The sequence below is a fragment of the Scomber scombrus genome, chromosome 2 (assembly GCF_963691925.1).
Source record: "Scomber scombrus chromosome 2, fScoSco1.1, whole genome shotgun sequence".
Lineage (NCBI taxonomy): Eukaryota > Metazoa > Chordata > Actinopteri > Scombriformes > Scombridae > Scomber > Scomber scombrus.
Genome location: NC_084971.1, coordinates 5,098,566 through 5,121,378, shown reverse-complemented (window position 1 = coordinate 5,121,378; position 22,813 = coordinate 5,098,566). Strand labels below are relative to the sequence as shown.

Below are 22,813 nucleotides of genomic sequence, written 5' to 3'. Positions count from 1 at the left end.
TCACATTTTAAAGAGAGGATAGGGTATGTATAGGAGTACTGCTCACGCTCAGACTGTGAAAACATATAATGTCTTCTGTAGCTCTGCTGGAGCTTTTAAAGCCTGAGAAAATAACTCTGTTGTCATCATCATGGTTATTTAGGACTGAGCTTGGAGACTACAGTAAGCCTGCATTAAACACCATGGATTTGGAGTTGGACAGATACGGGCATTTGCCAGGCAGAGTCTAACTAACAGATGCTGGTTTATTATAGGAGGGGGTGAGATTCGGTGTGATTGAAGCTTGACCAATATGATGAACTAAAAGAAAGGATATATCTCAACTGCTGCTGCTTTGATTGTGACTCTTCAAATCATAGCTGTAATGACCTTTAGTTGTTTGTTTGATGTTCAAAGGTACCTCATATAGGTATATTATCTCCATTACCATGAATTTTTCTTTCCCTTTTGAGAAATGAACCAATCATTTTGTATGTTTCCTGTACTGCCAGTATTCAGTCATCTCTGCACTGTATTCACCTGCAAATGTTCAGTCTGTCAAATGTCAAAATCTACCCCATAAGCACAGTTTTTTATTTATGAGATAACGCTGAGTCCTGTTTTATTACTTATATATTTACATATGTCGCTCAGTAGTCTGCAGTCTTGGTATTCATGTCTTTTTTTTTTTTTTTTTTACGAGTTGTCTCCAGGGCTTTTTCTGGGTTTAGGATGAACGTTTTGAGGAACTCTGCCTCCCCCTGCAGCAACACCGGTACTTAAAGGGGCCGCTGACTCCTCAAGAGTTTACAGTATCTACTATTACACCATCTGGTGATACTCAGTGCTTTTATACCGTGTCATATTTTTTTGCAGTGTGTAAATCTGTGCAGATTTAATCATGATGAGTGTCTTTACAAACAGGAGATTTTTACTCTAAGTTAAAGCCCCCCCCCCCTCCACTCTAAAATGTGTTGCTTATTGTTCTTTCTGGATGTTTTCACTTTGCAAAAATAAAGTATGTGGAGGGTTCAACGCTAGAAGGTTGTTTTCACATTCATCCTCTAAAGGTGGAATGTTTCTCCGTGCTTCATCTTAAACTTTTAAAGCATGTACGTTCCTTTCGAGATGATTTATGACATCACAACTGGTTTGGAGCCAATTGTCGTGCACAACTTACATAAGTGTGATGTTGAAACTTTAAGTCTCCAGTGCACAAACATTAAGAATGGACTTTACATTGAAGTAGGAGACATCTTGTATCCAGTAGTTAAACTATGTATTTATACTGTATTTTTAAATGAGGGAGGAGGAGTAGGATGTCATTTTAGGAATTGTTCCCAAGCAATTTTTTTGTTTGTTTGTTTTTTTTAGAATAGTATTTTCATTTGCATTTGTACATATATGTGAATGGGATCTTTAAATGGTTAAACACTGACTTAAAACATAATTTAAAAAAATGTTTTTCCTTTACTGAATTGTTTTAATGATCACATTTTAGCTCATATCTTATCTGTAGACTACACTGAAAACAACCTAAACTTTCATTTTTGGCAGCTATAATATTTGCCTGTACATCTGTTCATGACATTTATCTGTCCAGATTTACTTAGGTAAACTATATCATTATTATACACGATTTATTATTTATAAATCTGATTATTTTGTAGATATTTGATTTGAATATCGTGTTTATTTAATTTAATTTAATCGAATAACAGATCAAATGAAATCGGAACGAGGCTGGCCAGTCTCCAGGTACTTGAAAACAGAGCTTGGGGCCCCGGGCCATGAGGCCTTGCAGGGCCTCTCTGCAGACACAATCATTCACTGAGATTGAGAGCGATAAAAGGGCGTGGTTAATCCTGTCGCATCCTTCCAGATTTATCCACACACCAATTAATGAAACAAACGTGGAATGAAAAGTAAAGTGTTGTCCGGGCCCGTGCGTGGTGTGTGGGTGCGCAGAGGGGTTGAGCAAGGGGGCCTGCACAGACAGTGGATACCCTGTATGCCCCGTGAACCAGGCGACAAAATAATATCACGTGATCCAAAATGGGCTGTCCTCTGACGGTGCTGAAAAAAGCCATTTTCTGGCGCTGCTGCAAATTCTGTCCAAGTCCAAATAATTTACCTGGATCGTGTTTGGGTGGAGAAGGGAAACTTTGATGTGTAATCAGGTAGGAACCGATCGCTGTTTTATCGGGCGCGACGCTCCGCCGTTTGCCGAGGCGCAACACAAAGTGCACGGTGTCACATTTTCAGTCTCTCTCTTGTTCGCCTCCTGATACAGCCCTGTCAGTGAATTTAAGATGGCTGCTTTGTGTACCAGTGTGAGTTTGTGTGGCTCTGCACCCCCCTCAGTGTTGCTATTTTCACTCGATGTGTTTGGTCGTGGCTCTCGGTCGGAGCTCCGGAGAAATGGAAACGCTCTTTGTTGGTCCGCTGGTGGAGGAGCAGAGCTGATGCACAAGATGAGGCCACACAGGGGCTATTGAATAGTCGGCTGCTGTGTACCAAGCACACAGCCCCTGCATTCAAAGCTGCACGGCTCCTGTTTTTCTGCCTGATTTCTCGTTCCAACATGTCATTACGCTCGTATTTGTTTTCCATCGGCTCTTTGTTGTGGTTTCACAACCTGCTGTCCCAAGGACGAGCTGCAGACATTGTCTGATTGGAGCTCTGAGTCTGCACTCATTCACCATATGTGAGAGAACTAATAGTCTCACTGAGCGTTATGCACGTTTAATATACATGCTGCCGTGCATCGCTGTGTAATGGGACCGCTCATGTTGTTGTTTGTTTGTTTTTTTCCTCTGCAGATCTGTCCAGATGGATAAAATGCAGCCAAACCGGATTAAAATCACAGATCTGAATCCACACCTCACATGCCCACTGTGCGCTGGTTACTTAGTTGATGCTACCACCATCGTAGAGTGCCTGCACTCCTGTGAGTCTTCTCTTCCATGCATGCACTGGTGTTTTCATGAAGCTATCCTGCCAATGCTGTAATTTTTAAGCAGGAGAGGATTGTACTGTGACTCCACCTTAATGTGCATTTTATAACAAGGGAGGCTTGTCTATTGGTTGATTTAATCCTGCAATGCACAAAGTTATAATGCTACATTATTGTTGACATCGTGTCGATTGGACTCATTGGATAAACAGTGGTGGCTGGTGATTGGATGGATGCATTATACTTGAATTCTGAGGAAAAAAGATATGAAAGCTAGTATTGAGTTATGTTAGATTGCACTAATAATAATGATTCTGAGTCCATTAATTACACATTAACACTATTAGTGATGTTTTCTCTGCACAGTTTGTAAAACATGCATCGTCGCCTTTCTGGAGACAAATAAGTTCTGTCCTCGATGTGACGTCCAGGTTCATAAGACATGTCCACAGCTCAGCATCAGGTGAGTGAGAATGGTTTTTATCAGGTTTTTTAAAATGCATTTGCAATGAGTGTTGTATTCAATAACTTCATTTTATGTAATATTTTCCTAGAGCGGACAAAACTCTACAAGATATAGTTTATAAGCTTGTTCCAGGGTTATTCAAAGGTAAGATCCAGCTTCCCTTCCATTTGCTTTTGTCTTATTTTCCAAAGCATTTCTGTGTCAGCGGACGCTTATAATATTTTTTCCGCCGCCAATCAGATGAGATGAAGCGGAGGCGGGACTTCTACGCAGAGAACCGCGTGCTGGAACCGGGAGAAGTCGTGGAGACGTTTAACATAGCGGAGGACGAAATCATCAGTCTGTCCATACAGTTCTACGAGAGGAACAAGTGAGTCGCCCCCTTTTTGTTTTAAACCGAAGACGGGAGTGAAAAAATTCTTAACGTTTGGTGTGGAAAGTAGCTTTTGAGATGAATCATCGTTATGTGGCCGTTGAAAAAAGCAAAAAGAAATACTGCGTGCCTGAGTAAGGTTTCATCAGAAATGAGTAGTGAAAGTAATATGTGGCAACTGATCATCCTGTGTGTGTTTCTGATTATACTACTCTGTGTGTTTTTTAACCAACCCTTTTCTTTGCTTTTTACATTTTTCCTGCAGAAACAATGAGAGGCAGCGTGCAGAGCTGGATGGAGACAAGGTAAAGTCCTGATTATAGTGTAGAAATAACAGAGGGGTGAAGCAGTAGCTGCAGCCCTTCACAGTTGATTTACCTGTTTAATGTGGTTTCCTGGTCCTCACCCTTGGATTTGTATCTACCCCGCTGCTCCTCTTCTTTGTTCTCAGTCCAACGGTAAACGCTTCCTGCAGTGCCCGGCAGCCATGTCCGTCATGCACTTAGCAAAGTTCCTCAGGAGCAAGATGGATATACCCAGCAACTACAGGGTAATCACACACATATACACACACACACACACACACACACACACACACACACACACTGATTCCGATTATGTGGCAAACCAGAGTAGGAAGGTGGCGATGGGAAAGATTTGCATAAAATTCGTCAACATGATTGACCATACTCTACACGGTCATTAAAGCACCTTATCTGCTCAGATAGTGTTCAGTTACATCTGTATTTGTTTGCTTTTTCTGGCACTAAAGTATCATTCAGAGCCAAATCAGATAAATCGGAAGCTTTCGGGAATAGCTTTCCCGTCGGTAATTACAACTCCGATGTCGGCGAGAAAAGTATTTACGGGTCGGAAACTGGTTAAACTGGTCGTTACGCTAAATCCAACAGTGCATTGATAAGAGGAGAAGTGATTTGAGGTCTGACCACCGGGCTGCTTTGATTGGCCTTTGATTTAAGTTGCCAATTTGCGTCTTTTAAAAATGATGACATCACAGTGGAGTTGCATCATTACGGCTGCAGCTAATGATTATTTTCACTGTTTTATTATCAAATAATCATCATGTCTAGTAAGTGTCAAGAAATACCTGTTATTGTTGCTTAGCGACCATGGTGATGTCTTCAAGATATTTAGTTTCCTATCATGTATGATACAGAACAGCTTTATAACCTCATATGTGAGAGGGCTACAACATTTGTTTAGAGATTTTTTATTATTGATTTATCTGTCTGTTATTTTCTTGATTAATCTATTAGTTGCTCGGTCTATGAAATGTTAGAAAGTGGTGAAAAAAGTCTATTACTCACTCTAAAAACCCAGCATGACGTCCTCAAATGTCTTGATTTGTCTCGATCGACAGTCCACAACCCAAATATATTTAGTTTACTGTCATAGAAGACTAAAGAAAACAGAAAGTTTACAGAATTTATGCATTTTTTCTTTAAAAAATGAAGGTTTTGATCAGCTGTCAAAATAGTTGCTGATTCATTTTCTATTGGGCGATATATAGATAAAATCAAATTTCACAATATTTTTAACCACATACCTTGATATCGCTATTGCAACAGTATGTACAAAATATTTACACAATGAGATTTTTGATAAATAATCATCAGAAATGTGGACATAAGGACAAAATGGGTAAAGGCAGATAATAGAACAGCTAGAACAGTTCGGTATGTTCAGAAAATGACATCATTTTACTGTAATGCGGCCTTTATAACCATGAAAAGACAACAGTTACGCCATATTGCGATATCCAAATCCCAAGGTGATATCTGGTTTCATATCACGATATTGATATATTGCCCAACCCTACCTCTGCTTCTGTTATATTACATTAACTGTGACTGTGTGTTCCAGGTGGAGGTGTTGTACGGGGACGAGCCCCTGAAGGACTACTACACACTAATGGATATCGCTTACTTCTACGAGTGGAGACGAGTGAGTGACGGCTTAAATACCTTCTTTTTTTTTTTGCCTGCATGCTTCCTTTACATGAACTGTATGATGGAGTATTCAATGTTCATTGTTGGCTTGAAATAAGAAAATACGAGTACAAGTTAAACATATTTGATTTGACTGTTGAAAGTTCTCCTTAGCACGCTACATGTGTTTAGATTGATTACGTAGGAGGTAGCCAATGGGAGCTGTTCATGTATCTCTGCTTTGTGAACATGTGAATGGACTATTGGTTGATGGAGTTGTTAGAAAACTTGTTATTCCTTGTTTGACGCACTGAAGTGAAACTACAATACACTGAACTTGAACTTGATCTTTTTTTGCTGTTGTATAAGAAATGGTCATATTCCCATGATTCTCAGTTTCCACCGAGATCAATGTTTGATTGTCTTGTCGGTTTGAATTTCACATCATGGCTTGTTCCTACTCCAATCTACACTATCACATGCCAAAAACACAGTTAGTTCAAGTTTAAATACAAATAAAGCTCAATTCTGTACAAAGGATTAGATTTCTTGTTTCTAGTCTCTGCAAGTTGATCTGTATCCTGTACTGGATTAAACTGCCTGGGTTAGGTAGGAGACAGCCTAAAAAAACTCGGAAACATGTTTGAAAAATGGGCAACCCCATTGTTGAATGTAAACAATCAGTATCACTGGGCTAAAACAGGTGTGTGATGATTCAACTGGGATTTATGTTATAACACTTCCTGCTAATATCAGCCTCCCTCTTTGCCTCAAAGCCTGTAAGGTCTCTCTGAAGATGTAAACCTTTAAAACAAGTGGTCGACTCTTTTAAAAGAAAGTCTATGTAGTTTCCTGAAACAGCTGGGTATTGTAGTTTTGAAACAAGCATTACTCAAACAGGAGTATATTGTGCTTTTGGTGGGGACTATTTTCAGCGGTGGAATGATACACGTTTGTCGCTCTGGTATTTCTAGCAGCAGGATGGTGGATGTGGGATCGATTTAAAAATAAACTACGGTGCCCATGTTTGTGGACATGAAGGAACATGTCGTCCAAGGCACGGAGCGTTATGCTACAGAGGAATAGCATGTATCAGACTTTAGCCTGGCAGTAGTTTAAACAAACTACATTTCTACCCCTGGAGCTTTAGCAACTACTTATACTCATTATACTCATTTAACTCAGCGTTAAATAAATCAACATGTGGTGTATATGAAACTAAATATAATAGCCTACAAAACATTCACATGCCAGCAGAAATATGCCTCTCAACTCAGTTTTATTTTTTTAAAGAAAAAAAGGAGGTCAACATACTGTAGGTTCACCATAGACATGTTGGGTAATCTATAGACTTGTTGGGTAATCTATAGACATGTTGGGTAATCTATAGACATGTTGGGTAATATAAAGAGAAAATGAAAATCCTACCCCAATACCCACATGTAAATCAGAAATGTAAATCAGTCAATAAAAAATGTAATAAAAAACCCAAAGAGACAGACATATTCTAGATCGTTGAGTCTTGAACAACAATGTTGGCATGTCATGACATGATTCATGCCTTTTTTCAAAGAGAGTTCTGGAACACAATAATGGTAAAATAAAATGTATGTTATTTTTAATAAAAAAATATTTCATGTTATTGGCCAAAATTGTAGTTTGTAAATTGAGTTAAACTACAAAAAATGACCCAAAAAGTAGTTGAAATACTTGAAGCAGCAGAAAATATGAATGTAGTTTAACTACCAGCAAGTTACAGCAAATTGTAGTTAAGCTATGTAGTTCAACTACATGTAGTTTAAGTCTCCCCAACACTGGTAGCATCAGTTTGTTGATGTTCTGTTCCGATGTATTCATGGGATTTGTTGATAATAAGAATTGTTGCCCTCATCTATAAATCTGCCCATACACTGATGTATTTTAGAGGCTCAGTGCTAACAGTGTGTGTGTGTGTGTGTTTACCTCTACGCAGACCGGACCCATCCCCCTGCAGTATCTGGTCAAACCCACCCGGAAGCGCAGGAGGGCGTCCCAGTCCGCCGCCCAGGGCCACTCCGACGGCGTCAACACCAGCCCGACGTCAGAGAGCGACTCCCAGAGCGACAAAGTCCACAGTCCCGCCGCAGCCCAGCCGCCCCGAGCCTCCACGCAGTCCAGCCCCGCGTCCCACAACCTCCCCCCAGCCATCCAAAGCTCCAACGGTACCACCGTGCCCAACAACACTCAGCGACACACTCACGCCTCCAAACAGGGCGCCAACGCTCGGAAGGTGACTGTCAACGGTACGAGCCCCGGGGCCGGCAAAGAGGAGGCGAGGGGCGGAGATAAAAGCGGTTTGCCCCCTACGACCTAATGCGCTCGCACGGGGGGCGGGGGGGGGGGAGGACCGCAGGGAGGACAGTGTTTGAATTGCTCCCTTTTTCTTTCTACAGAGCAAAAAGAGAAATAAAAAAAAGACGAACTCGAGCCTCCTTCCTTCTGGACGGACGTGAGGCAGATTACTGTTATCATTATTTCAGCAGGAAAAGACTGAAAAGTGCAGCCAAATAGACACTTGTACGTATGTGTGTGTGTGCGTGTGCGTGCGTGTGTGCGTTTATGTGTGTTAGACTAGAAACAGTGCACACATACAGACTGTACAGTATGTATCAAATGTGAGCATGTGTGCATACATATGTATAAACTTATCTTTTATACAAGATATTGTAATCGTTTTGTATTGTATATGCAGTGGGTCTGTTTCATTTCATAGTCCTATCAACTTTATTTTTTTTGATTTGGCTTCCATAAAACGACAAAATGCTGAAAAGCGTTGCAGTGCGAACCACTGCGGAAGTTGGATGTAAAAAAAAAGAAGAAAAAAAAGTAGAAAAAAAAAGCTGAATTTTTTTTGCCCTTTGGACGGTCATTTTAGTAACTGCTGTATAAGTGTCCAGTATAAGCAACGCCGCTCATCAGGTGACAACCGTACATTACATAAAAACTGTTGATGCACTTTCTTTCTGTAAGGTCAGATCACACAATGCAAACCGACAAGTATTTTTTTTTTTTTTTTCCAAACCGGAGAAGAGAGAAACATTTCCTAAATAAATTTCCAAGCACTACCAAGCTCGCAAGCAGATGTTTGTCAGCAGACCACGTTACCTTCTCTCATGGCGGTCGGAAAGAACTCAAAAGGGATTTGAATATTTGGCCATGTATGTTGTAGTTCCATAAAAAAAATATTTCAACATTCCTTTTGTTTCTGTTCAACGATGATACTTTTTTTTTTTTTTTTTATCAGCCATATGTGCATGTTTTAGGTAAATAAAATGTTTACTTGCTAGGTTTTTCTGAGCTGAGTGTCCTGTTTTATGATTTTTAAGATTGTGAAGTATACTGTTGTGTTGAAAGCAAACTTTGATGATTGAAAAAACGAACTCTACTCAACATTTAGATCATTTAAACACTGTCTGTGACATGAAACTTAACAGAATCAGGCAGTTCTGTTACAGGTTAAAACACCGTACATAATTAAGGCTACATTATTCAATGCCAATGTCCCTCTGTCATCATGGCATCATTTTCAAACAGACCAGATTTAATGTTTTATTGTCTTAGCTTTTTAGTAATAAACTGAACAGAAATGATTAGAGAAAAATGACTTTGCCCATTACCATCATGTATCTGATCTGATATGATCAGTAATTCAGCTGCTCTCTGCTCTGTTTGGACAACACACACTAAACAGGCAGAATCTCCTTAATCTGTCAGATTGTGTAAATGTTAAACAAAAGTGGTGCTGACATTGAAAAGCACAATTTGGTAAATATAAAAGAAAGGACTAATCGTGTATCAAGCAGCCCTCAGAATCAGAAAACCATGCTCTGCCATGTCCCTTTTTTTTAGGGTTTGTGTGTTCACATACAGCTGAGTGTCTAAAGGTCCAAAACCACTCAAGATCCCTGCAGTCATTATTCAGCCTCTTACACCAGCTATCTCTTAATGAGTTCTTGGGAACTGATTGAGCCTTCAGACAGTGTACAACATGATCTAGTCCTCCTGTTACAGAGCTACAGTGTGAAGAAATGGAGAAAGGTTTTTGAGTGTAGTCATCCTTTATTAAGTGCTGCATTGTTAAGAAGTCTTGTGCGTGTTTCTAACATCTTACATGTCTTATTTTAGGGATTTCCAACCTTTTCATCAATGGTAGACACACAAAAATATGTGATCATTAAATGCTGCTTTTTGATTAGAAATACTCAGTGACAGATTCACAGCTTCCATAAAAACATCTCACTGTACAAGGCAGATAGTACAGTAACAGTTATTGATGGATATTCAGCAACCAGATATAATTACTATAGATCAATACTGAAATCATCATTAACATGAAAATAAATATTCAACTTTTAAATCAGAGGGTTTATGATACAAGTCAGCAGTGGTTCATTCATTACAAACAGTAGCATTTGATATTGTTACTGTACATTCTGTAGAAAATCTACCTGATTAGAAAACTGTGCAAACAAAAGCTCATCAATAATCAATCATTTCTGGGCTTTATATCCAGTGGAGGGTCTGTGATCCTGCCAGTTTGCTCATTTATAGAGTGAACTGTATTCTGCACTACCAAAAACTTTTTGGCTGCATGCAGGATGGCATTACAACCGTTTATTAAAAAGAGACAGATACTACAGTATAATGGTGAAGCAAAATCTCTACCGGTGGACTAATTTCTGTCATCTTACAGTAAATCAGATCACCCACCCCTAATGTTTATGTAACACAATCTCTGTCATATAAAAGACAGAAAGCAGAGGACTGAAGTTAAGGGCTTTGTATCACCACACTCCTCTGTCAAACAGTTATGAAAAACTGTCAACACAGGATATAAACACTTCATGGTCCATCATGTGTGTGTTGCTTTCATGATCTAGAAAACGCATGATACCAATATTTATACTTTGTTCTCCCATATCACGACTGAGGTCTGTCTGTTCGTCTCATCTCGGTGCAACAATCCTTGTTTAGGAGTCGGTGTGTTCATGTAGCGGGGCAGACACTATGAAGTCCTGCTTGTGCGTGCCATCGCAGTAAGGCGGGTTGTTTGTGTACTTGCAACCACACAACCAAACTGTGGTGTCTTTCTCTGGGACAAAGCGTAGCGGGGACAGACCCTGTGCTTTGGTCTTGTGTGCTCCGTCGCAGAAAGGCTGAAGGAATAGGATGTGATCAGATGAAAGTACAGTATGTACTTTAAACAGGAGAATCAATAAAAGATAAGGTCACAGGTGTTTTTTTTCCTTCTTTTTTTTTACCTGTTTCTTGCTGTGTCCACAGGTGCACCACGAGTGACGTTTCCCACCTACCAGCTCCACTTTGAATGGCTTCTTAGAGGGGATGACAGGCTGTGGTGGAAGTGTTGAGAAATGCACCTGTGGACAGCGGTGCTCAGTTAATTTAAATGTAAATATCAGTTCTCAAAGGTTTATATAGTACTGCATTCTTAACTTGATTTAAGTAAATATTAAGTTGCACTTTTTATGAATAATGCTCAATCTAACATTAACCTGAGCTTTAATCTAAATTGTAATAATAAGTGAAACACCTGTGTGGCTGTGCAGGTGCATTTAAGCAGTGTTTGTGCCAACTACTGTCTCTCATCAGACCTGTTTTTATGAGTTGGAGATGTGTTGTTCGCCTAACTCACAAGAAAACAGCTTTTTCCCAGCAGACACTTAAACGCATCACAACTGAAAAAGCACAGGTGTAAATAATCAATCAAAACAATGGCTGCATTCCGTTTAGCTGCTCCAGTTTCAGGGCTCACTATGATGGCTTAACCTACACTTCAATAGAGCAGAGCCATCGTTAATATCATTAGTAAAAACCTGTATTTTTCCTTCTTTGACGAGTCAAAATGTCTGCTGTACTAAAAAAAAAAAAAAAGACCCTGTCAAAACTGCAGGCTAATTGTTCCCAACTGTAATAAAACTAACATGGGTGACGCGGTCAAACCGAGATGGTCTTGAGGAAAGGTTTAATCAGGCTGTGATTGGAAACAGCTGTGCAAAGGTTTAATGTTATCCAGTAGGTGGCACTGTAGAGTCTGTACACACTGCTGCTCCATGGGCTACTGTTAGCTGATTGTTTGGGTGTAGTATTAGTTTTAAGCGTTTTAGGTTCAAGTTAAACGCCTCAAAATTGTACGTAGGTGTACATTATAGTTACGTTTAGTGCCTGGAAAAATACTGTCACACAGTTGAAATGATATGACGTCGGTCGACAGAGGAGAAAACCCCGACATATGTGTTTGCTAGTTACTCAACAGAGTCAGTGTCATAATAAAAGGTTACAGTTACCTTGAGAGCTACCATAGCGGTTATCCAAGGTTGCCTGAATGTTGAACTGATCCACTTGTGGTCTAATTTGGTCACCAGTGTACTCATATTTCCACAATAACAGCTGACATTAAACGCTACTAACGCAAAAGTCCTCCACGCAACATGACGCAAGCGTGACGTGATTAAGAGAAACGCCGCGTTGACGTCAATCAAAACAGCAAGAGGAGAAGCGGTGATATATGGACGTGCAACTGGACGTCAATCAACAACTGGACGAGCTGCTGATTGGATAGGCGCTTCCTGAAGGAGTCACGTGGTGGCAGCTGAGCGGTCAGCGTTGATTTTAATTCTGGCCGACAGAAAAAAAGAGGGAATAAAACCTGTGCAGGGTTATTCAGAGCTTATTTGTTGGGAAGATCAGTTAAAAGACTTTTTAAGTCCAGAGTGACAGAACATGTTATGTCTTCACCAGCCTAAACTAGCTTTTTAAGCACAGAAGCAACATTCAGTTTCTATGCTGCACATATATAGAACCAACTCACAGAAATCTGTAGCTCTGCACCAACTCTCAGTTCCTTTAAAATCAGGGCTGGAGCCTTTTTCTGTTTCCTGGACTATACATTTCCATTCTTATGAGCTCTTGTATAGAATCAGTGTTTCAGATGTCTATGAGTTAACAGCAGTTCCACCAAAGAGATATTTCCTCTCTAAACTTCTCATTCATTTCAATAGCAGTTCTTCTGTACTGTCATTTAAGTATTTGAAATGCAACACTTTTGTAATGGTTCAAGATTCAATACTTTATTGCCATGTCGACATAGTCGATTGGAATTTGTTTCGGTGGGTCTCAAATACAACATTAACTCTCAGCATTCCAAGATAAAAACAAGTGCATAAATAATATAAATAAAATCCAAGTAAGAGTTAAATAAATAAAACAGTATTTTTTATTGTTTTCTTGGTATTTTTACTTAAGAACCTGAGTACTTCTTCCATCTCTGATCTTTGAAGCAACACAAAAAAACTGTTTTTGAAGCATTTTAATTGGTTATGAATCATTCATAATTGAATAAACATTAACAAACACTTATACAGAGTATTCAATCAGACGAGTATGGAGAGGATGAATCAGTGCAGGATATCTGGACATTATCACATCCTCCTAACAAAAATCAAAGCACATGTTTGATCCTCGTAGATTGTATACTTCTGTTGAGACAAAAGGTGGAATTCATCTCATTTAAATACACCTTTCACCTTCTTCACTACATCCTGGAAGATAACCTTAAAGTGTGAGCCGTCACAGTACGGTGCGTTTTTGGTCTGCTTGCAGGCGCACAGCATGACCGCCCTGTCTTTGTCGGGGGTGAAGCGGAGAGGAGAGAAGCTCGGCGCGAGTGTCCTGTGAGTTCCGTCACAGAAAGGCTGTTAGAGAGGAGAAAAGACAGAGAATACACACATTGTAACATCATCTTTCAATCAGTTCAAAGATGCATTTAATCTCATCTCTTTTAAAAAAAAAAGAAAAGAAAAAAAAAAAAGCATATTTCATTGAGTTATGAAATTTAAGTCTAAATTAGACTGCACCTATACATCATTATAACATCCAATCTGTTAGATGGTGATGTCAGCAGATCTAAAAAATAGAAATGTGCCTATATATTTTCATAATATTTAAATGTGGCTCTCTGCTTTGCATTAATGGGAGTCTCTGCACACGTCAGCACAGTTTGTGATGTTAAGGCTTCTTCTTCTGCAACAAGTAGCAGTTTGGCCATAACTCAAATGATCTTAACTTAATGTTTATAGGTAACAAGTATAGATATGTTTCATAATTGCTTGAAAATGTATTTTTTTACTGTTACAGTTCATTTTGTATAGTTGTACTGTGATAATTGAAGGATAGGTTCACACTTATTCCAAAGTCATCAAGTTCCCTTTTCCTTGGACAGTGTTTCCCTGTTGAGCTGTGGTTAAAAACCCCAGTCATGTGTCCATATGAACAGTGAAAGAGGTTTTCCTCACTGTGATCTGTTCGTAATGACTATAAAAAGATCCCCTTCATGATGTGCCAACAGTCAGTTGATCTGAAGCTTCATACAGTCATGGCCAAAAATATTGGCACCCCTGCACTTCTGTCATACACCACTTCTCCCAGAAAATTATAATTACAGTTTTTGTATTCATGTGTTTATTTCTTTTGTTTGCATTGGAACAACACAAAAAAAAACAGAGAAAAAAAGTCAAAACTTGGTACAACTCCACACAGAACTCAAAAAATTAACTGGACAAGATTATTGGCACCCTCAGCTTAATGTTTGGTAGCACACCCTGTGGAAAAATAACTGAAATCAATCACTTCCTGTAACCATCAACAAGTTTCTTACAGCTCTCTACTGGAATTTTGGACCACTCTTCTTTTGCAAACTGCTCCAGGTCTTTCAGATATGAAGGATGCCTTCTCCCATTGATGATTTGAGATCTCTGCACAGATGTTCTCTGGGTGTCACATCTGGATTGTCATTGTTGGCCATTTCAGAACTCTCCAGTGCTTTGTCTTTAACCATTTCTGACTGTTTTTTGATGTCTGTTTTGGGTCATTGTCCTGTTGGAAGACCCATGACCTCTGACCTCTGGTAGAGACGCTGCTTTCTGACACTGGGCATTACATTGTGCCCCAACATTCTTTGGTAATCATCAGATTTCATGATGCCATTCACACAGTCATGGCATCCGGTGCCAGAAGCAGCAAAACAACCCCAAAACATCTGTGAACGTCCAACAACAAGGTCTCATTTCGTTTTCTGTAAACAGTACCATGATGTACTGTAAGGATTTTTGCTTTGTCATGTAAGTTTTAGCAAACTCCGATCTGGCTTTTTTATGCCTTTGTGTCAGCAGTGGTGTCCTCCTGGGTCTCCTACTATAGCGTCCCTTTTCATTCAGATGGTGATGGATACCGTGAGCTGACACTGTTGAACCCTGTGTCTGCAGGTCAGCTTGAATTTGGAAGTTGATTGAGGTTCTTTATCCACCATTTGAACAATCCTTCATTGTAATTTTTCAGCAATTTTTCTCCTCCGTCCACATCCAGGGATGTTAGCTACAGTGCCATGGGCTGCAAACATGCTTGAAATGCAATTATTTCTTACAATGTTGACAAGGTGCCAATAATTTCGTCCAGTCCATTTTTTTAGTTCTGTGTAAAATTGTATCAAGTTTGACTTTTATCTCAGTTTTTTGTGTTGTTCCAATGCAAACAAAAGAAATAAACATGTCAATACCAAAACATTTGTAATTGCAACGATTTTCTGGGAGAGGTGGTGTGTTTTCTGACAGAATTGCAGGGGTGTCGATATTTCTGGCCATGACTGTACGAGGCTTCAGCAGTCTGAGTTAGTCATATCAAGTGGATATCTGACACTTTTACAGCATCAAATTCCCTCTTAGTGTTTCCATGTTGAGCTGTGGTGGAAGTATAGTAACAAAAAAGAGGAACATAAAAGACTTGATTTGCCTCATTTGGGCAGCTGAAGCTTCAGATCAACTTTTAAATCCATTTTTACACAGAAGGAGAACTGTGGATTTAGTCTTCCATCACTTCCATTGTAAGTGCATTATGAAGGGATCTTCTAAAAGGTCAGTAGGAACAAGGGGAATTATAACAGCAAGCAAAACAGGTTCCAATGTTCATTTGGGCTCCTGACTGTTTTAAGACAGGCTTGAAAAATTGTGAACATATCCTTTAAGTCAATAAACTAACTTACCATAAAATATTAACAATGTTCCTGCCAAAACCTAATAAATGATCTGAGCCAGCTTTACGGCTTTCACACCAGTTCATGCATTACATTGTTCATAGCCACAGGAACAAATTAAAGTCAATAACCCACAAACTGCACATAGAAAGCTCTGAATAATGTGACCGAATGACTCACATCCTGCTTTTGTTTTGAGCCCAGGTGAGCTCCAGGTGCCAGTAAAATCTGCTGCACCCCCCCACCCCCATATCCTCTGTGCACAGACTCACCTGCTTTTTGCTGTGTCCACAGGCACACCAGGCATAGCGTTTCCCAGCAGACACCTTGACCCTGTAGGGCAGCCGGCCCGCGGGGACGGGCTCCGTGGACTGCAGGCGGCACTGCACCTGCAAGACAAAATACACCATCACACGTGGAGCTCTGGAGGATTCATCCCTCCTGAACACACAGACACACACAGCTGACATTTGACACATTTATCTGGCAATGAAACAAGTAAGTTACATGTTTAACCTGCAGGCTGATTTACTGACACATAATGATTTATGACACCAGCTGACAATAAATAAGTCAGAAAGATAAGCTAATTTTATAGCACATGAATGCCAGGTTGTCTGTACTGTGCCTATGTTCTTTGAACCACTGAAGCAAGGTGTGTCATGTTGTTTTTTATTTAAACAGAGAAGAAAAGAAATTAAAGGTGTGGTCTAGGCGTGTCATAACTTTGAAATACGACCCAGCCTTAAACGTAACACTAATTTAAAGAACAATAAATCTAGTCAAACTGTTTGTTCACAGAAAAAAAAGTAAACTACAGACATGTATTGTCAGTGTCGTGTTACAACTCTTAAATACGACGCGGCAGTAAACGTAACACTAAACTGATAAACAATACAAAAAAAGGAACTGTTTGTAGAAAAGAAACTGGGTGTGTATTGCTGGTGTAGTGACATAACCCTGAAATACGACGCGACAGTAAACGTAACACTCAACTATTAAGCAATAAAGTGTCAGACTTAGTTCATGTGCTGTGTTCAAGTCTCACCGTCGAGTAGGAAACAGGTAGAGCAGGTCGTCTAAAGGTCTGCGTACATCCTCTCTGCAATGCGACTAGAAAGCTGCCCGTGTTCATTTTTTCTTGTGACGTTCAAGTGGAAGAAGTCGTGATACTTTCCCGCCGCTTCAAGCACCAAGAGAGTACAGACCTCCACACGCGACTAACTGCATCTAGAAGAAGTTGGACATACTAATTTAATAGTTTCAATAAGGCCTCATTGCAGTCCAGGTGATTGGACGGTGAATGTGATCAACCGAGGCGATTGGCTGATGAGTGTAAACAGCTGCTTCATATTTCTCCACCGCACACAGCACCGCTCCTCCTCTTCCTCGCAAACAAGCTGACGTTCATTCATGATACTTAAAGGCGTAATCCTACAAGTGAAAAATAAACGACAAGAACAATAGTTGCACCATCTACTACAGCATCCTTCTATAAAAGGTTAATCAGGCGGAAGTAATGGTTAATAAATCAATTACTGCTTTAGTGAAAAACCATTAATGCAAGTAGTTTATTTTATAGTTACTGTACAAGGTCTTTAGCTGGTTTTCTCTTTGGTATAATGCAGATATAAATGTTGGGAACCAGGGATGGATCTAGGAGTTGACAAGATATGGGGCTAAGCCCAGGGCACCTAGAGCCAGGGTCAGTTTTCTCTTTTTTTTGGGATGGTTCACATGTGCAGAATTTAATTCTACTGCACTGTATGACTCCTACAAATACTAGTAGTAGTAATGATCTTTTTCGGTCCCTATTAACAATTATCTAAAAAGAATATGCATTAAAAACAAAAATTAACAATAAAATAATACACATTTCACTCAGTAACACTGCTTCATTTCACTCAGTAACACTGCTTCTAACAAAATTTCTTCAGAAGTTTCATTCTTTTTAATAACTTTTTTAATTTTGGGGATTTCTTTGCCTTTTATTGGATAGTTAGTGGCAGAGAGGCCAATAAAAAACAAGGTGATAGAGAAAGGGGTATGACATGCAACAATGGGTCCCTTGCTGGACTGGAACCAGGGACGTTGCGGTATGGCATGCACTGTAACCATGGCTACAAACTCTCTGGATCTGCTTTCAACTCTGCTTACACCACAGCTAGTTAGACAATCATTTCAAATATTTTTGAAGGACATACTGAGACTGAATAGGGAAAGATATTGTCATGTGATGATGGGACGATATTGTTCAAATGTTGCTTTCAAATACAGAATTAAAATCCGTCCAGAAAACTAAGGATTTGAATACCTTTCAATTAAATCTCACTAACACAGCTTGCTGGCAGATTCCATTTTTCCAGATGTGTAAGACCATCTTTTTTCATATACTGTAGAATATATGTAGGTTACTGGATAAAGCAATAAAATTAGATGCTACTGGGGTGTGTGTTTCATCTATTACAATTTACCTGAAACCAGGCCTGGATCACACTCTATAGTGTTGTCAGTGTTTTTCTGTGAAAACTTACAAATTCATCCTCATGTTTCTTCCTCTTCAAGTACACGACAGACTACAGACAGATGGTCATTAAAACCCGAGAGAAAATGTAAAATAACTCAGTAAAATACATTTATTGACAAAAAAAGTCGTCTTAATCCGTCCTTTTAATTTTACACACAAAAATATCAAAATACTTTACAGGGATTTTTAATCTGAATATTGTCAAATTTGTTTTGATCAATTCTCTCAAACAAATACACTGTACAATGACAACGTGCTTGTCCTTTTTAAAATTCAGTGCTCATTACATTTAATTTCTTTTTTTCCTTTCTTTCCAGGGAACAATGCATTTAAAATTATGCATAGATTATTACTTGGTATTTAGCAATACATTTGAGAGACTTCACTGCATTTCATGCAATTCATATCCCGATACGTAACTCGCTCTCCATCGAACCTCATTCAGAGCTAGGTGCTTAAATGTTGCAATACATAAAAAAGATACACAGTACAACATTCATAACATGGATTATCTTGGTTACCCAAACTTCAAAGCTTAAAAGAATGAATGTGTCTTTACACAAACATTTTAAAGTATACAACTCGTATTCCAACAAAAATGAAAAAAGTACTAAAAAACGATTTACAATTGGGCCCGAAGAGCCCCAGTGCAACATGAGAAAGAAATCCTTCACACCGCTCCTCAGTCAATCTCTTGGACATGGTCTTGTCTGGACTCATAAAGACGTACTTGGTAAATTCCAGACCTCCCCTCGTGGAGTCATGTCAACATGTTGGCTCATGTCTAAAATCAACATAATCGACATTCTCCTTCCGTCATTGCTACAGTATTTTTATCAACAACTAGTCAGCTGCTTGAAGTTCCTTTCTGACGTCTACATTAAGCTACTAAACGCAACAATCTAGCACTCGAGATATCACATGTATGGGAGATCATGTTCAAGATTGCAAACAGAAGAAAGTTCAAAAAAGAGAGTTCAAAAAAGATCAGACAGTATTGCTAAAGAACATAGGAGAAAAACATAAAATAACCTCACTTAGAAGGTAAAAAAGTTGCGAATGGCTCCGTTAGGAAAAACGGAGCCAAACGGAGAAATCACATGATAATGTGGAGTGGAGGGAAAACAGAAGCTTATTATAGTCTCTACGTTGATTTACGTCATGATGTGTAAAAGCCAACGGTAACAAACGTCGGCAAGCCACCGATTCCTCACAGCTGATAACAGCTACACTATTTATCACACACTGTTGTGACAGCGCTTCAATAATAAGTTTACATCTGGGCTGTCCTCGGCTATCTCCTATGACACCACTGTGCAGGCTTCACTGTACGATTATTCAATAAGTCCTCGTTTCTCAGTTCTCTGAAGCACAAACAACTCAAGAACATTGCATCTGAAACACAAAAAAAATTACAATAGAAAAAAATGATTTGACACTTCAGTTACCACTATACGGTTATTCACACATTTTGACTGTTGAAATCATTAGTTTAGCTATCAAAAGTATAAATGGGTTTTTAGGAAGAGTGCTGTCATTGTACTAATGTACCCCTCCGTGTACCCCCACCTTCCCCCCCCCCAGATAAAAAACACTATCAAAGAAAGACGACAAGAGATTAAGCCTTTGGGCTCGGGTTTTTTTTTCCTCTGTATATCTAGCATCATTAAGGCATTATCTATCCAGTATTGCTAAAAATAACAACTAGTTAGCGGACATGAAAAGAATATCTATGTATTAAAGTAACAAAAAAAAACTGACTTCAGGACAGAGTGCAAAATACTCATAGAAATCAAAAACCTGTCAGTTCCTAGTGGCCTAAAAAGTACCAAGCATCCTTTATAAAGGTACTGAGTTTGATGGCTGATTTGCTCTGTTAGCTACTAACATGCAAAGTGCACACTTGTTTAGGAAAAAAAACTAAAAATGAATTTCTTACTTACAATTTCCAAATGTTTGGTTTCGTCTGCTTAATCTCGATAGCAACTGGAAGGATATAAAAGTTTAAGAAACTCTCGTGTTTGTGGTGTTAAATAAAACCTGGTGCCGGTCTCTAGTGGATGACGGCGCCAATTTAGAAACGTGGCTTCTGTGCCATTTTTTTTTTTACATTGATATGAGTTAATACCTTAGAGTTAACAGCAAGATTATTTTTTTTGGTGGCCATTTATATCCAGTGAAGGCTATTGCGGTAATGAAAAATCAGCACAAAAATGGGAACCACGTATCTCAATAATGGAAAATAGGCGGCAGGAAAAAGTCTTGAGGTAATAACTAGCTTAATGTTGGATCGCCACTAACCACACACTGAAAAAAAAGACAGAATATTTATCCTTTTACATTAATAAGTGCCTGTGAGAGGCTGCGACGTATAAGAAGATCTGGATGAGACTTGGGTTGGAGCGAAAAACACAAAAAAAACAGGGAAGACAAATATATCGAGGAAGACAGTTGAGGTTGCAGGAAGTGGCAGAAGTCTGTGATTCTCGCCGACTGAGTGAAACTCGTGGGAGAGAACGGATCAACGGGTCAGTGCTCGAGTTCACGCTTCAAAAACCGAGAGGCTCCGCCCCACCTGCAGGGGATGAACAGGAGCTCTGGCTCTGCCTACATACGCAGCCCCATTGGTCTAGCTAACAAATTAGTGCAATTTAAGGAGAGACCACTGTATTCATGCTCTCTGAAAGCTGCCTACACACACACACACAAAAAAGAACCTATGAGAAGAACCTCTGATATAAAGAATTTTTCAAAACACGAAAAACTTCACCTTGACGTTTAAGTCCATCCTGTTATACATTCATAAAAGAGGGTGTAAAGAAAAAGATGACGAGAGAAGGAAAGACGTTCAGAAGTTCCTCAGTTCTTCCAAGTGGACTTGACGCCCGATGTCTTCATATGAGCTGCTCTCATATCACCCGCAGAGGTCACCCATTCTTGTCTCCGCCCTTCTCTCCTGCAGACTGAAAACAAGATCACAAGTTCTCTTTTTTTTTAAACTTCCCAAACTGAAAAACACGAGAGCCTACGGAGACGATGTTGAGAAGCCTGATGTATGAACTCACCCCGGGCTTGTGAAGTGCGTTGTCCTGCAGGCCGAACAGGCTTCCTCCCTGGCCGCCCTGCAGGGGGGAGGCCGTGGCCGACGACAGCAGGTTGGGCGACTGGGCGATCATGGGCGAGTTGGGGGTGGAGGCGAGGGCTCCGGTCAGTGTGAGGCGCTGCAGCTCCCTCTGTCTCTGCTGCTGGAGCATCTGGCACACCACCGCCTGCTGCTCCTGGAGGTAAGAGGGGGGAGAAGACAGCTAGTTCGTGGGGCATTCAGGGAACTGGGAAAGGTGGGAACTATCTACTTGGTGTCAAAGCAAGCACCTGACTCATTCCAACCTGTTCCAACCCCCACCCGAAAACTTGCACTGCTTTGCAAGTCAAATAGGAAAATGAATGATGGTTAATTTGCTGTTGCTGAAGAGAACTCCTGATTCAATAGTTATTTACCAGCTACTGCTTATTATTATCCTCACTCTATTACCTGTCTTACTCTTATGTTTAATATTCCAGCATTATGCTTAATGAACTTATTGCCTAGTCACTTCTGTGATATCAGAAAAGGAGACTTCATTCTGATAATTAACTTTGTATTGGACATGTGTAAAATGAATAAAAGGAGATTATTTCTTTATACTGTGTGCTGTGATTAAAGTGTGTGTTCAGTGACAGATGGAATAATTACAGGAGTGAAGTTCTGCGACGTGAGGAACTGCTGGAGCTGCTGCTGCTGCTGCTGCTGCTCGAGGAGAAGCTGCTTCTGCTGCTCTGACAGGAGAGTAGACCTGAAACACACACATCAGCACACATTACACACCAGAACACATACACACACACATACACACATGCTGGTTAGTCCAAACAATTATAGACTTATTCAAAAACTCTTATAACATTAAAGCTGGTCACACCTACAAAGGCTGAACTGCACAGATAAGCGAGGAGACTTAGCTAACTTGGGACTGATATCAGTATGTTTCATGTTGTGTTTGAACTGTAACACAGAGTCTAATGATAATGATAATGATAAATAATAAAGTGTTATATAACTATATATTTTGAGACTCGAGTGAGCTCAGCCAACAGGCCTCTATGTTCCACTTTCCTGCCATTGACACATGCTACCAGTTAGTATTCAAACTCAGTGATTAAACTGTGGATGTTGTAAAATTTTGACACACAACAGTCGCTGTTTATGACTGCTGCGGGTCTACCACTGTAAAACTTTTTGGTCTCTGGTCTGTCTGAACTCCGGAGGGGAGTATCTGGCTTCTTTAACTGCTTAAGGCTGGACTATGCTAAGTGTGTCATTAACTGTGTGCGTTTGGTGCTGAGCAGGTAGCGCTTTTAGAGCTCTTTCACTGAAAACAGCTGCTGGCTAGTAGTCACAAGTAGCCCCTCACAACAAATTGCACACATGCTCACCAACAC

The 22,813-nt window shown here is 39.8% G+C and overlaps 4 protein-coding genes across 9 annotated transcripts in view; 1 reads left to right on the top strand and 3 right to left on the bottom strand.

Moving 5' to 3' along the window:
• The first annotated feature begins 1,881 nt into the window (after positions 1-1,881).
• LOC133998873 (polycomb group RING finger protein 2-like) lies at positions 1,882-9,066 on the top strand. 2 transcript variants are annotated; one of them, XM_062437903.1, is made up of 9 exons: positions 1,882-2,159; positions 2,802-2,929; positions 3,302-3,398; positions 3,490-3,545; positions 3,642-3,771; positions 4,040-4,079; positions 4,226-4,324; positions 5,659-5,739; positions 7,696-9,066. In XM_062437903.1, exons 2-9 carry the CDS (start codon positions 2,812-2,814, stop codon positions 8,074-8,076), a joined length of 1,002 nt encoding a protein of 333 aa, XP_062293887.1. In that variant the 5' UTR covers positions 1,882-2,159; positions 2,802-2,811; the 3' UTR covers positions 8,077-9,066. The 2 variants fall into 2 exon arrangements, with proteins under 2 accessions (XP_062293887.1, XP_062293884.1); XM_062437900.1 differs by having other exon boundaries at positions 1,882-2,686.
• Positions 9,067-9,807: 741 nt separating this feature from the next.
• Positions 9,808-12,195, bottom strand: LOC133996384 (CDGSH iron-sulfur domain-containing protein 3, mitochondrial-like). The gene is made up of 3 exons (XM_062435947.1): positions 12,068-12,195; positions 11,024-11,140; positions 9,808-10,918 (listed from the first exon to the last, which is right to left on the bottom strand). Exons 1-3 carry the CDS (start codon positions 12,152-12,154, stop codon positions 10,733-10,735), a joined length of 390 nt encoding a protein of 129 aa, XP_062291931.1. The 5' UTR covers positions 12,155-12,195; the 3' UTR covers positions 9,808-10,732.
• An 879-nt stretch (positions 12,196-13,074) lies between these two features.
• Positions 13,075-17,114, bottom strand: LOC133998776 (CDGSH iron-sulfur domain-containing protein 3, mitochondrial-like). The gene is made up of 3 exons (XM_062437893.1): positions 16,856-17,114; positions 16,080-16,196; positions 13,075-13,474 (listed from the first exon to the last, which is right to left on the bottom strand). The coding sequence occupies exons 1-3, from the start codon at positions 16,940-16,942 to the stop codon at positions 13,286-13,288; spliced, it is 393 nt and encodes a 130-aa protein (XP_062293877.1). The 5' UTR covers positions 16,943-17,114; the 3' UTR covers positions 13,075-13,285.
• Positions 17,115-18,459: 1,345 nt separating this feature from the next.
• Positions 18,460-22,813, bottom strand: part of LOC133992882 (protein AF-17-like) — a 54,524-nt gene continuing 50,170 nt past the window's right edge. For 4 of the 5 annotated variants that reach the window (XM_062431701.1, XM_062431666.1, XM_062431674.1 and 1 more), the window contains 3 exons: positions 22,068-22,167; positions 21,400-21,612; positions 18,460-21,320 (listed from right to left, as the gene is read on the bottom strand). In XM_062431701.1, coding sequence (XP_062287685.1) covers positions 21,249-21,320; positions 21,400-21,612; positions 22,068-22,167 — 385 coding nt within the window. In that variant the 3' untranslated portion in view covers positions 18,460-21,248. The remainder of the gene's footprint in view (positions 21,321-21,399; positions 21,613-22,067; positions 22,168-22,813) is intronic. The other variant, XM_062431682.1, reaches the window with a different exon arrangement.

What these genes read in the sequence shown, in the direction of transcription:
- LOC133996384 (XM_062435947.1), bottom strand. Translation starts at nt 12,154, where the DNA reads ATGAGTACACTGGTGACCAAATTAGACCACAAGTGGATCAGTTCAACA. An exon ending in CCGCTATGGTAGCTCTCAAG is followed by an intron (nt 11,141 to 12,067) that starts GTAACTGTAACC and finishes CGCTGTCCACAG; the next exon opens with GTGCATTTCTCAACACTTCC. An exon ending in GTGGACACAGCAAGAAACAG is followed by an intron (nt 10,919 to 11,023) that starts GTAAAAAAAAAG and finishes CTATTCCTTCAG; the next exon opens with CCTTTCTGCGACGGAGCACA.
- LOC133998776 (XM_062437893.1), bottom strand. Translation starts at nt 16,942, where the DNA reads ATGAACACGGGCAGCTTTCTAGTCGCATTGCAGAGAGGATGTACGCAG. An exon ending in TACCTGTTTCCTACTCGACG is followed by an intron (nt 16,197 to 16,855) that starts GTGAGACTTGAA and finishes TTTGTCTTGCAG; the next exon opens with GTGCAGTGCCGCCTGCAGTC. An exon ending in GTGGACACAGCAAAAAGCAG is followed by an intron (nt 13,475 to 16,079) that starts GTGAGTCTGTGC and finishes CCTCTCTAACAG; the next exon opens with CCTTTCTGTGACGGAACTCA.
- LOC133998873 (XM_062437903.1), top strand. Translation starts at nt 2,812, where the DNA reads ATGGATAAAATGCAGCCAAACCGGATTAAAATCACAGATCTGAATCCA. An exon ending in CGTAGAGTGCCTGCACTCCT is followed by an intron (nt 2,930 to 3,301) that starts GTGAGTCTTCTC and finishes TTCTCTGCACAG; the next exon opens with TTTGTAAAACATGCATCGTC. An exon ending in TGTTCCAGGGTTATTCAAAG is followed by an intron (nt 3,546 to 3,641) that starts GTAAGATCCAGC and finishes GCCGCCAATCAG; the next exon opens with ATGAGATGAAGCGGAGGCGG.